Raw genomic sequence first — 14,197 nt, 5'->3', positions numbered from 1 at the left:
ATGTGCGCTGTATCATACTGTGAGGTGCTTGTAATATTTTGTGTACTGTAGGAGAGGAGCAAAAGTAAAAGCACTAAAGTATTGTTTAACTTTAACAACTGGCATTATTATCTATGTAAAGGCAGTTCTTATACTGGGTATCATTCAACTGAACAGCTGGCCAGGGAATGTGTAGATCAATAGAATAATATGAAAGAGATTATAAGCGAGCATTGCCTGCTTCTGACTGAACAGGAGCCCCGACACCTGCAGCTTTTGTCCGATTTGGACGACAGCAACATCTTCACCATTATCACTGGCAGAAAACTGCACAACGCCCCCACAGACTTCCAGTTCTGCATCAAGGTAACGCACACACACACACACCAGACAAATACTGCAAGTATTTTTTTTGTGTGCTACTGTAGTGTGCAGGTACTGTGGCGCCACTAACTTGATCACCTCATATGAGCTTCTGACACTTGAGTAAAACCGCTTTGTAACAGATGCACCTGTGTCTACTGTGCATTGTGTGTGTGTGTGTGTTATGCGTGTGTGTGTCAGAGGACACCGGGGTTAAAACCACCCAGCAGGGGTTCAAACACACACTCAGCACTGTGTCCCACTCGAAGAGTTATCTGTGGTGGGTCACCTGCTGATCTGGGATAAGCCCAGTGGGATAAGCCAGGATGGTACAGAGAATCTGCCCCATCAACCCCCCTCCTCTCCCCGCCCCCTCAGCTCACTTACACTCACGCACACGCACACATATATGCACACACATGCGCGTGCTAGGCGACCGTCATGTCAGATGCTGTCAGCGGGGGTGACAGTGCAGAATTGGGTTAGGGATTTTACTTGACGGGTGGTGGCTGGATTGTTGCTATGGTTACATGAATTAATTAAACGTCAGGGGCTGGCGGGTCCTTATCGTGGTGGTGGGGGAAGAGGACAAAGCCTGCTATATGAGTGTAAAGCATTCGTACAAGAAATGCTTCAGAGTGTAACCAAATCTCCTTCACTCCCCTTGTGAACTCTCTAAAGGTGACAACTGCCGCCTGAGAAAGTTTGCGAGCTTCTAACCTTACACGAATGCACCCCAAAGCAGAGTCTTAAAATAAGTTAAAATCAGTATGGGACGCTTACGGTTGTTGCATGTAAAAAGCATATTTTGTGGCAGCTAAATAAAGAATGACGTACAGCCACAGATGGTTCAGCTAACTTGAAACTGGAAGGGCACTTGTAAAGCCAAGGTCAGTGGAAAATAAACACTTGATAAAATAAGAATTTTATTCCTACCACATTCCTTCCGCATTTTTTTCATACCGCATAAGAAGAATACCATTTTGTTATATATATATATATATATATATATATTATATATATATATATATATTATATAAATGTTATATATGTGTATATGTATGTATGTATGTGTATATGAATATGAATGAATATATATGTATATATACATATACATATGTATATATTATTATGAATAAATACATTTAATTAAACTGAAATATAATTTGTGATACAGTGTATAAAACATGAATACTTACTACTTATTTTAACATTACTTTTAATAAGTACAATGAAAAAAATATCAAAACGTTCTGACAATGTAATTCCTACTTCATTACCCTGGATTACTCCACTCTCTTCTACACTACACTGTGTGTATGCTGGTGCTGTTGTGTTATGGGTGCTGAAACCAATGCACAGAGTGAACTCTCTTCCTGCCTGTTTGAAGGCGGCAGATGAGGAAAAGATGCATGCATATGACAATATAGTAATCAATTTCATGTTCCTTTAGTGTATGATAAATGTCTTATTTATAAATTGTCACGCTTGCCTATGAGACAGTTTTTTTTCTGAACAAGAAGTCCTTCATGATCTTGTGACACCCCAACCTATTGATACTGTATATTACATGTAAAATTATTATCTACAATATAGTATTTGAAATACATGTGCATATAATTTTAAACAGATACACACAGTGTAATAGTTTACAGACTTACTCATTTTCAAGGTATCCAGAATTGGGTTAAGTATTTCACTGCTTGGCATCGGGCATGTACTGTATCTGATCCAGTTAGGTATTGTTTGGCCTCACTGGAAGTCTGCGCTCTGTCAAAGTGTCTGTTAAAGTGATGTGTTGGCACTGTTCTTTTTCACAGCCCAGTAAAGCGAGGGGTGACTGTAAAGAGATGAAGATGCTGTGTGCTGAAGACGAGCAGAGTAGGACCTGCTGGATGACTGCTTTCAGACTTCTTAAGGTACCCAGCTATGCTAAACCGTCTTTATTAGTAAGTTCATTGCTGGATCCAAGAAACATTAACATTGCCCCCTTTCATCTTCTAGTATGGCATCATCCTGTATAAGAGTTACAGCGTGCCCCAGCACAGGAAGCCAAACCTGTCACATTTCTCCACACCTGTGGTAAGGATCTGCGTCTGTGACATCATCTTCTTACGGCGCTAATGCTAATGCCTCCGCTCAGCCAGCACCCATCCACATTGAGCCATTAATTAGCTGATGAATTGGAGAGCGGTTCACTTCATTTCACGTGCCTCACGTGCCTCGCTTTTTGCTATGTGGATGCTCCCCCATATAATGTACATACATACAGCAATCTGCAAATTATAGCCAGGGTGTTTATTTACCTTAACTGCAAGGCAGACAGGGCATTAATTGGAAATGGGGCACATTTTTCAAAAATTTTAAGTCCATTATATGAGAGTGACCATGTGATCATTTATGAAAAGGTATACTGCACACCAAAGCAGCTACAGAGCCAATGTTGTAATGGGTTTATTGTAAACCAACCTTTTCAAAGGGCATACAGAGGTTTATAAGGTCATTATCAAGTGATTGATTTGGGGCATCTGTTGTACAAGTAGGTTAGTTCTTCTAATTGAATATCAGAAGGTTTTTCAAAAAGGATTTGTCCTTGATGAAAATGATTCCAGCAGCAAGCCAAGGAGGACATGTGTGATTTGTGAGTGGACTGAAGTGGGTCTCTGTGCAGACAGGATTTGTCATGCCCCAGTGAGTGTGTCTGGCTTGTTAGACCTCTGACCTTTGTCCACCAACCCCCTCCCGCCCTCCCTCCACCACCCTGCTCCTTGTACTCCCCTCACCCCACTCCCCCACCTTCCGTCACCCTCCGCCGACCCCAAACCCCCACTCCTCCCTACCTTGTCGCCCACTTAACAGCGGAGTGTGTCTGAAAACTCTTTGGTAGCGATGGACTTCTCAGGACGGACCGGCCGGGTCATCGACAACCCGGTTGAGGCTCAGAGCGCCGCCCTAGAGGAGGGACAGACATGGCGGGTAAGATGAGGAAGACTTAGAATGTCTTGGTGTGTGATTTCTTATAATCTGACTGTCCCATACTGGTAATTTCCCACAGAAACGGAGCCAGCGTATGAATGTCCTGGGCAGCCCGTCACCCTTGCATCCGTCCTCTTTGAGCACAGGTAGACACCGCATGGTACAAGTGTGTACTTGCAGCATGTGATAGCCCTTTTAATGCATGTGTGTGTGCTTTCAAGTCATCCACAGGACGCAGGTTTGGTTTCATGGTCGCATCATGAGAGAAGACGCCCACAAAATGATCATACAACAAGGCCAAGTAGATGGGTAAGAAGACATGCAGTAAACACACTAAAATACACTATTTGGACAAAAGACACCTCTGTTACTTCATCTTGCCAAGTCATTTTGTAATTCATATGTACGTTCACGTCATACAATAACAGACGGCACACCGAATTTGTCCTTTTCTGTCTGGAACATAGCCATTGGGATACATTGATGCAGCTCTTGTACTACTTTATTCCATGAACAGTGCTGTTATTGTCTCAAGGCTAACATATAGCTGCCTATTTTTTCTACCTACATATGTTCTTTGCACTTGTTCTATAGCACTCTTTTGTGTTTTGTGCAGGTTATTTCTGTTGCGGGATAGTCAGAGTAACCCCAAGGCCTTTGTGCTCACCATGTGCCACCACCAGAAGATCAAGCACTTCCAAATTCTCCCGGTAAGTGACACAAGTTAACAAAGAATTCTACTTTGTGAAGGAGTATAATGCTGGATATAGTCATACTTTTGCTCTGTAGAAGTGGGTCAGTACATTTAGAACTAAGTCAAAGTTAATACTGCTTCATTATACAGTATTGCATAATGCAGCAATGGAAAATGCACCAGCCGGCCAAGAAAATTCACTGTCTAATATTCCACTGAAGCGCCTTTAGCTTTCATTACAGTGAGCATTTCCTTTTTGGCAGCATTTCGCTAATCTTATGCAATCTCCTAGCAATCATTACCATGCAGAGTTGCATTCTGTGAGCAAAAAATGTCTATTAAAGATAAGGCAGTTGGACCGCTTTGCGAAATCGTCTCTGACATATCCCAAAGATTCTTATGGGATTAAAGGTCTGCAGTGGATTCTCTTCTCATATACTGATGTGCCCATTACGCTGGAACAGGGTCAGTTTGGACTCATCAGGCCACATGACCTTTTTTTCCCCATTTCTGCAGAGTACAATTATATGCTCCTGAAGCTCTTTTTTCCAACACAATTTGCCTCACTGATAAGATAAAACCGAAATAAATCCTGTGAGTTAAATGCAAGAGTATCATTGAAATGCAATGGAATGGAAACATTTAGTTTAACCCCAGAAAATAATTTTGACATGTATACATGTCGGCTGTTCCAGATTTAGGATCATATATAACAGGGGACTCAAACTCAATTTACTTCGGGGCCACTGGAGCTAGGGTCTGGGTGAGACTGGGCCGCATCAGGTCAAAAAATGCATTTATTATAAACAGAAAAATGAATACATTTGCTTTGGTTCCGATTTTCTAGAAAAAGCTCAGATAAAACATTCCACTGTTTTTATTTTTCTACACAAAATAAGATGAAAAATAAATAAACAAATCAAGAATAAAGAAAATCAATCAATCAGTAATAAATAAATATAATAATAATAATAATAATAATAATAATAATAATAATAATAATAATAATAAAAACTTAAGAAACCACATATAGTTGGTGGGTAGACATTTTTTTTCTGATTAAAATTAACAAAGCATTATTAGAGCCCTGTAGACATGACAAAACATTTATACTCTTTTTATTGACAACATATTGCGCAACTGCAGGGTCTTGAGACACATGCTAACTCGCAAACTAGAGAGCTAGCGACCTAAACGGTAGCCTTCAAGTTATTTCCTTTAAACTTAAATAGCCAAAAACTTACCACTTCCACACGGATAGGGAGGACAACTATTAAGTTATTTAACCTTTAACATGAACATTAATCAAAGGTTATAATTTTTTCTGGGTACATGATACCATACAGCATCCATATCAAACTTGCGCGGGCCGCACTAACATTAAACTTTCATATCAAGGCGGGGGCCTGAAACTAGTGTCCTGCGGGCCACATTTGGCCCATGGGCCGCGTGTTTGGGGCCCCTGATATATAACTTGTATTCACCCCTTGAGAGTGGATTCTAACCAAGTTGGCTATTCAAAGCAAGTGCTAATGCAGCCAAGACGTCATGTTGTGATGATACTAGCATGCACTTCATTTATCCGTGCTGCTACTTCCTGAAACTGCACTGTAGGCATCATTGGGAATGTGTTCTTTAGCCATAAATTAGCTGTGTCAGTGTACAAGCCAGCAAGTTCAAAGCATGGCAAAAAAGTAACTGCTTATACACCGAAAATTACGATATCTGTTTTTGGATAAGACATCCATGAGTATCTAGAACCACAAATGCTAATAGCAAATAGGCAGGACTCTAATGTACCATTACCATTTGCAAAGGTGCTTCTTAGTCATTTTGATGTAACAATTTTCCAAGTGAAAAAAGCTAAATGCTAACTGTCCTCCTCCTCCTCTGTGAAGTGCGAGGAAGACGGTCAGGTGTTCTTCAGCCTGGATGACGGCGCCACCAAGTTCACCGACCTGATTCACCTGGTGGAGTTCTACCAGCTCAACAGAGGAGTGCTGCCCTGCAAGCTCAAACACCCGTGCACCGCCGTGGCCTTGTGACACTCCTCTTCCCCTTCTTCTGCACCAGTTTTTTTAAATGTACATTTTTGCACACCCTTATACCCCTGAGATCCCACCTGACCTATCCGCCCTTCTCTCGTACCAGTCGGGTGAGTCCAATTTCGGGGGTGATGTGAACAAACAAGCTTTTCTCCGCCTTATTGCTGTTTGGATGTTTGACGCGACGCGTGGCGGATTGTGGACTTGTTGCCAAGGAGACCAGAACGTTTGTTTGTTTAAGGTGCAGGTCTCTCATATGGCTCTCCTTCCCCTCACCTTTCCTCCAGGCCTGATAAGCTGTGGTGCAGGAAGCGCCACCCCTTCTTCATTGATCATCAGGGATGGACGGGAATCCCTCTGGATCTCAAGCAAACTTTTTTTTTTGGATCCAAGAGGGTTTTCTCAACCTGTGCAGTCCAGTCTGGATAAGCTGACACCATGATGACACCGCCCACTTCACAAAGCACCCCCTCATCCCCCACCCCCACCCCATGTGTGGCTCTACTGCTGTGTCCAGGTGGTGCAACCCTTCATCTCCTCCTTCTCTTCTAAACAAGGCGAGGCTTATCAGAAAGGACAAAGGAATGTTTATCAGGAAGGCCGGAATGAGCCTCTCTTTTAGACTTGGATTACTTGATGTCATTTTAATGCTGTTTTATTACTGTTGATTCAATGCAGAACTAGTTTGCACTCGCGGGGGCGGGGGGTTGGGGGTGGGGGTACTCTCTATCCCAATGAAGCGGCCTGCCATCCTCCTCTTCTCTTACATTGTGAGATTGACGATGATTGGATTACATGAGGGGCAAATAGAGTCACGGCTGACGATGCAGTGCCTTCCCGGAAGCTTTGGGAACATGTTGTGTAGCTCATACCATCACGGCCACACTACTGTTAGAACAACAAGGAGAAAGAATGTGCTCTGGAAGTGGCTCAAAGACAAGGAGGAGGAACCATTTTCTATCTAAAAGGGTCATTTGTCGGCTTTTTGAATGTCGTTTTCTTTTCTGAGCTTGCTGCTTGCACATTTCCAGTGATCCTGATGTGATAGTGAAAGGTTGGAGCCATCCTGACCACTCCCCCCCCCCATGCCCCACGCCCCCATGCCCGCTCAGAAGAGACAAATCAAAGATAAGCACTCCCATCATTGTTTTGTTTTTGTTTTGCTTTGTTTTAAATGAACAAAAAGACTTGAAGTGTGAACTCAAACATAGAATCAAATGAGCTTCACTTGCCTTAGGTGAAAATAATGAGACTTGTATATATTCCATTGAAAATTATATATGAAGATGCACACATGGCAAAGGAACAATTAGCAACAAGATGGCCGCCACTGTCATGACTACATGCTAACTGTGGATAACAACTTGCTGGTCTAAGAAAAAAAACAGCTTGACTCGCTAACATCCACCCAAACGCCCCTCTAACAGATAATATTCTTCATTTTATCAAATTATGAACATCATATTTTTTTTTTCTTTTTTGGCACAATTGCTGGCTGTTTTAGTGCGCTAAGCTAATGGTGGCAAGAAACGCGGAAATGTGGAATCCAACTTCATTATTTAAAAAAAAAATATCCTAACCAATCACCTAACAGTTAGACCTTTTTTGTCAATTGTAGTTTTAATATGGAAAAAGTCACAACAAGATGGCCGCCACTGTTATGAGACTTCAACAAAATTCACCCGAAAGACCGTCTATCAGGTCACTATTCCTCACTGCATGCACACACAAATGAATAGAGGTTTACTTTTGTGCTCAAATGTGGAACAAATATATAGAACGTCAAACTCCATTAGCACTCAAAATCCTTTGGTTTCTAACAATTCCCAGCAAGATGGCCGCCACTGTCATGACTATACGCTTACTATGGAGCAACTTTGCATTAAACGCCAGCAGTGCTAACAAAAGCCACCTAAGAACGCTCTTAACAAGTCATTATTTATTTAATCAAATCAAAACATTTTTCCTAATCTGCTGAAATACTTGTTGCTGGCTGCGTTTTAGTGCGCTAGGCTAAAGACTGCTAGCTGGTGGCTAACTTTTGGCTAGAAGCAAATATTCCTTACTATTTAAGATTTATCTGGGTATATCTGACCAAAATATAGGCAGTCATGTGGGTATTAGCAGCAAACAACACTGTCTGCCGTTAAGATTGACATATAATGCAAAACAGGTAAGGCTTTGTACTACATTAGGCTATTACTAGCTGCTTGCAGTCTTTCAATAAGTGAGGAGGTGTTTATAGCTTAGCTTGGGTGTTTGGACCAAAACTGGAGTCAAATTTACACAATTTGGGGGGTAAACAGGGACTGATGGGAAACTGCAGTGAAAGTGGATGAGGAAGATGATATGGTCAGCGAAATGACCACAGCAGATCTGTCAGATTAGAGTATGTACTATTTCAACACAAAAGGAATTAAAAATACGCACAAATGGAGGAAAATGCTTGTTTGGATGAAAGTCGTAGTGAATGTGCACCGCAATGGCGACCCCCGCTTATGTCGAGGGGGCGTGGACATACACGAGTACCAACGATAAACAGTGCCCGAGTGGTAATCCATTATCTCCCGGAAAAGAAGGCTTTCCCTGCCCCTCCATCCCCAGAAAATCTATTCTGTGCCAGAACACGGTTAGCACGGTTAGCACAAGGCACACCGCCTCCGCCCGCTCGCCCACGACACCATGTGACTTTGCCCCCATCAGGCCCACCAGGGCAGACTCTCTCTCTCCAGGGATTGGTTAATGCTTGAAGCCCCCTCGCCCCCACCCACCTCCCCCGGCCCTTCTCCCACCTGTTTCCAGCCAGTAAGCTATGAGTGTGTGTGTGTGTGTGTGTGTGTGTGTGCGTGTGGCTCGACTGTTATATTCACTCTTCATTGCTAACTTCTGGTTGTCATATTTGCCTTTTTACAGAGCAAAGCCAGAGGAAAGGTGACGTGATGCCTTAGATCTAGATTTTATTAGGAGGGGGGCGGGTTTGAACTACAATACTAGAGACCAGTAGGCACTATTCCCCCACCCCCACCCTCCTTTTTTTTAATCACTGTGCTTGTTCAAGTCCAAGGTTAAAGAGCAGTCTAGATGTTGAATGAGTGAATATGTGAAGCTCTAACAAACACTGTACCTAGGTCACAGATCACTACGTGTGGGCGTTATGCTGTGCTCATAACTCCGTGTAAAATGAAGAATGATTTATTTTATCCTTAATTCCTTATTATTTCATGATGTGTACATTGACATTATTGTGTATTTTCTTTTTTTTTGCCACAAAATGACCTTATAAATATATATATATATGAAATAATATACCAAGCTATATACAGTATTAAATTAAGCTTTTTCCCCCCCAAAGTTTCCTTCAAGAGATCAAACTGGATGGGTTTTTTTTCCCTTCTAAGTGTCCAAATACTTTACTATCAAGGGGTGTTAGGGTCATGCACTGAAAAGAAAATGTTATTTTTTTACAATTTTTTGTGAAAAGTTGTGGTTTGACAAGAACAAAGTTGCTAAGTTATGAGATAAAAGTCTTAGTATTACAAGAATAAATTGCATTTTTTTATTTTTAGAAAAACCATATAAAGTTAAGAACAATGTCATATACTTTTTGCACCATTCAAAAAATATTTTTAAAATTTAAAGGTTTTGCTGACAAATTACATTCATAAAAAATAAGACATTCGTGACTTAATTCTTACAAACATTGAATTTTTAGATGTAGAATTCTTACCACTAAATTTAGACTTTTTCTGCTGAAATTGTGACTTATTTCTAGTAAAATTCGAATGTTACACTTATTGTTATACATGTGTTTTCCACATCATTCTTGTACTTGTAAGGTACTTCTTTTGTTCTGCTAAAATTAGGACGTTCATTTTTCCAAATTTTGTAATACTCTTGTATTTGTGACCCTTTCCTTGCAAAAGAACATAATTCTGGGGGGAAAAAAATAATTTCATTCTAAAATTATGACTTTTTCCTGACACAATAAATTGGGCTCCTGCTGAAATTATTGTCATAAAATTAAATTAAAATCAAATCAAGAAGTTCGTGATTTAATCTTGACAACATAAACAAATTTAGCCCCTGTAATATTGTGACAAAATTGCTCATTATTTTTTTCTCTTGTTTTTTTCTGGCAGAAAATATGACTTGAGCTCAAATAATTGTCACAAAATGCAAAATTTACTTGTGCAGCAAGTTGTTAATTTTCACAAAATCTACATTTTCCCCCTTAAAATTTACACTTTTTTTTTTTTCTTGTGAAAGTAGAACGTTACACTCCACATGTATAAATGTTTTTTTCCCCTCTAAATTTTCTGACATTATTCATGTCAATCGAGGACTTGGTTTTCCCAAAACCAATAAGGTACTTTAGTCTTTTTTTTTCTGGTAAAATGAGGATGCTAATTCTGGCACATTTAACAAAAAAAATCTTCACTAGACTGACTTTGTCTTGCAATATTACAGCTTCCTTCATGTATGTATTTTTTCAGTGTTGGCCCTACTACTACTTTGTACTTAACATGAAAAGTATATGACGTCAGTCATTTAAAGCCACATTTCTTTAAAAAAAAAAATCTGTCCATTCAGTTAGTTGATGGACATACATACATACAGTAACCCATCCAGTATGCACACACACACATGGAGTAAGAGTGTTTTTCCATGGTAATCTGTAGCATCTCCAACCATTGTTAATTTCCTCCCACTTGAAGGTGCGTTCCATAATGGAGCTTATTGCAGCAGGTGCCTCTTATTTGTCCTTTCCTCATTTTTGCCGTCCACTCTTTATTTTTTATTTTTATGTTTTCACAATGGTGACAGTGTTGCTCTTTTTCCATAAGCTGAGTCATGATAAGCTCCATCAGTCAACACACATCAGGGAAAAAGGACAATTCGGCAAAAATACAAACACGCTCATTATGTTTCATCCATGTGCTTTTTGCTTCATATTCTGTCTACACAGCTCCTGGATCTACATTGTATCCTGTTCAGGTATTTTTGTACAAATAAGGGACTGGTATATTCTCTGTTTATTGGAAATTAGAATAAACTACAACGTTGCTATAAACCAAATGATTGTTTGGTGCAGCATGTTGATTTCATCTTCTTAACCTTCCTGTTGCTCTACAGAAAAAGAGACAAACTGTAATATGTATATCATTTTTCACATTCTGTTCTGATATTTACCGACCTAGATGAAGTCAACTGAACGTTAGCTACCATAGATGTTCCAGCGATGTTGAGGCTCGCTTTAGTGTGAACACCACCCTCTAGTGGTAGTTTAATGTAAACCAAATGTTACATGTTCCAGCCATTGTTGAGGCTCACTTTAGTGTAAACGCCGCCCTCTAGCGGTAGATTAATGTAAACCAAATAATTACATGTTCCAGCCATGTTGAGGCTCGCTTTAAGTCTAAACACCGCCCTCTAGTGGTGGTTTAATGTAAATCAAACGCTCCCTCGATGTTCCAGCCACGTTGAGGTGCGCCCTCTTGCACCAGGTCGCTCCTCAACATGAGTCTCCCGCCAGCCAGTTCTAAAAAAAATAGTCCAAATAGCACCACTTACCTGCTAGCTACATATATTTTCGTTGTTATTGTTGTTTAAATCACAAATGAATACTGTAAATATTCATACAAAGACTGTTTCACTAGTGTCCGTGCTTTTGCTGCTTTAAGCTAACATGTGATTAAACGCGGCTCCCCTTTACGACACTGGATGGCCACCTGAATGCACCAGGGCAGCGACGCAGGTGTTGAGAGTTGTCGTAACATTAGATGTTCAACAAACAGCACGCCTCTATAAACGTGAGTAAGCCGGTTATTTCTTATTCCTTTAATACTCGACGCTGTTTGAATTGTGATATTGGAGTGTGTGTGATTCAGCCACTGAGCTGGTCGCTAACTGCTGAGCTAAGTTAGCCTCTTCAGCGTTGCCACTATTTGATATTGTGACATGCTATTTCTGTGTTTAGTGTACTGCTTATTGCTGAGATGTGTTGCTGTGCATTTGTGTTTATGTATAAATGTATGTATGTTCATATGAACATGTTCATATATACTATATATAAACATACATACAGTGGGGAGAACAAGTATTTGATACACTTTAGAGGTCTGTAAAAATCCAGAAAATCATTTTGTATGATTTTTAAATAAAGTTGCATTTAAGTGCATGAAATAAGTATTTGATACGTTAGAAAAATCAAACTTATTATTTGGTACAGAAACCTTTGTTTGCAATTACAGATATCAGACGCTTCCTGTAGTTCTTGACAAGGTTTGCACACACTGCAGCAGGGGTTTGGCCCACTCCTCCATACCGATCTTCTCCAGAGCCTTCAGGTTTGGGGGCAACACAGACTTTCAGCTTCTTCCATAGTTTTCTATTGAGTTCAAATCTGGAGACTCACTAGGCCACTCCAGGACCTTGAGATGCTTCTTCAGAGCCACTCCTTAGTGGCCTTGGCTGTGTGCTTTTGGTCGTTGTTGTTCTGGAAGACCAGACCACCACCCATCTTCAGGGTTCTTACTGGAGGAAGGAGGTTGTCGGCCAAGATATGGCAATACGTGGCCCCCTCCATCCTCCCCTTGATATGCTGCAGTCGTCCTGTCCCCTTGGAAGAAAAGCCTTTCCACCTCTGTGTTTCACGGTTGGGTTGGTGTTCTTGGGTTATTACTCATTCTTCTTCTTCCCCCAAACACGGCAAGTCGAGTTTAGACCAAAAAGTGAAATTGTTATGTCATCCGACCACATGACCTTCTTCCATTCCTCCTCTGGATCGTCCAGCTCTCTTCAGGTCATTGACCAGGTCCTGCTGTGTAGTTCTGGACTGATCCCTCACTTTCCTCATGATCTTTGATGCCCCACGCGGTGAGATCTTGCATAGAGCCCCAGAACGAGGGACATTGACCGTCCTCTTGAACCTCTTCCATTTTCCAATCATCTCTCCAACAGTTGTTACCTTCTCACCAAGCTGCTTGCTTATTTTCCTGTAGCCCATCCCAGCTTGTGCAGGTCTACAATTTTATCCCTGATGTCCGTACACGGCTCTTTGGTCTTGGCCGTTGTGGAGAAGTTGGACTTTGTTTGCTTGAGCGTGTGGAAAGGTGTTTTATACACAGGTAACAAGTTCAAACTGGTACAGTTGAGACAGGTGATGAGTGGAGAAAAGGTCCATGAGACTACCAGGTCCACGAGACTACCAGGTCCACGGGACGACCAGGTCCACGAGACGACCAGGTCCACGAGACGACCAGGTCCACGAGACTACCAGGTCTATGAGACCCGAAATTTTGACTGGTGGGTAGGTGATCAAATACTTATTTCATGCAATTAAATGCAAATGTATTATTTAAAAATACATACATGCATACAAATATACGTACATGTTCAAATAAACATATGTACATGCATACACATGTTCATATAAACATACATACATACACACACACACACGCATATACACTGCGCATGTGTTAATTTAGCAAATAAATTTCACGTAATTAATGAAATAAATTACTTACAGCCAATAACTCGTTATTTTTGACAGACCTGATGCATATGTGTATATATATGTATATACGTGTATATATGTGTATATATACGTATAATGTGTGTATGTGTACATATATGTATGTGTGTGTGTGTATATGTATGTATATATATATATATATATATACACATATACATACATATACATATATATATATATATACATATACATATATGTATATATACATATATATATATATACATATATATATATATATATATATATACATATATATGCCGGTTTTGGGTGCTTCTGGGCCCCCTGATGAGCGTGTGTGAGGTTTCCCTTGTTTTTTTGACCAGAAAAGTGCATTAGAAGCAAGTTGAAAAACGACATACGTACGACTTACGTTTTTTGTCAAAAATCACCCGCTCGAACATTGGCGTTTTATGACCTTTTTGGGTGCTTCTGGGCCCCCTGTTTGGCGTGTGTGAGGTTTCCCCTGCTTTTTTGACCAGAAAAGTGTATTTGAAGCATTTTGAAAAAACAGAAAAAAAAACAACATACTAACCCCTTACGTTTTTTGTCAAAAATCACCCCCTCAAAGATTGGCGTTTTATGACCTTTTTGGGTGCCTCTGGG

The 14,197-nt window shown here is 40.5% G+C and overlaps 1 protein-coding gene across 9 annotated transcripts in view; it reads left to right on the top strand.

Moving 5' to 3' along the window:
• LOC131101367 (growth factor receptor-bound protein 10-like) overlaps nt 1-11,133 on the top strand; it is a 38,938-nt gene extending 27,805 nt beyond the window's left edge. For 8 of the 9 annotated variants that reach the window (XM_058046411.2, XM_058046412.2, XM_058046415.2 and 5 more), the window contains 8 exons: nt 235-345; nt 2,163-2,261; nt 2,347-2,424; nt 3,202-3,318; nt 3,398-3,464; nt 3,540-3,627; nt 3,935-4,028; nt 5,911-11,133. In XM_058046411.2, coding sequence (XP_057902394.2) covers nt 235-345; nt 2,163-2,261; nt 2,347-2,424; nt 3,202-3,318; nt 3,398-3,464; nt 3,540-3,627; nt 3,935-4,028; nt 5,911-6,057 — 801 coding nt within the window. In that variant the 3' untranslated portion in view covers nt 6,058-11,133. The remainder of the gene's footprint in view (nt 1-234; nt 346-2,162; nt 2,262-2,346; nt 2,425-3,201; nt 3,319-3,397; nt 3,465-3,539; nt 3,628-3,934; nt 4,029-5,910) is intronic. The other variant, XR_009119191.2, reaches the window with a different exon arrangement.
• Nucleotides 11,134-14,197: the final 3,064 nt, after the last annotated feature.

Source organism: Doryrhamphus excisus, linkage group LG7 (assembly GCF_037039965.1).
Source record: "Doryrhamphus excisus strain RoL-2023G ecotype Guam linkage group LG7, RoL_Dexc_Guam_v1.1, whole genome shotgun sequence".
In the NCBI taxonomy this organism is placed as follows: domain Eukaryota; kingdom Metazoa; phylum Chordata; class Actinopteri; order Syngnathiformes; family Syngnathidae; genus Doryrhamphus; species Doryrhamphus excisus.
Note: the sequence above shows the minus strand (reverse complement) of the source record. Positions and strands in the feature narration are given on the sequence as shown.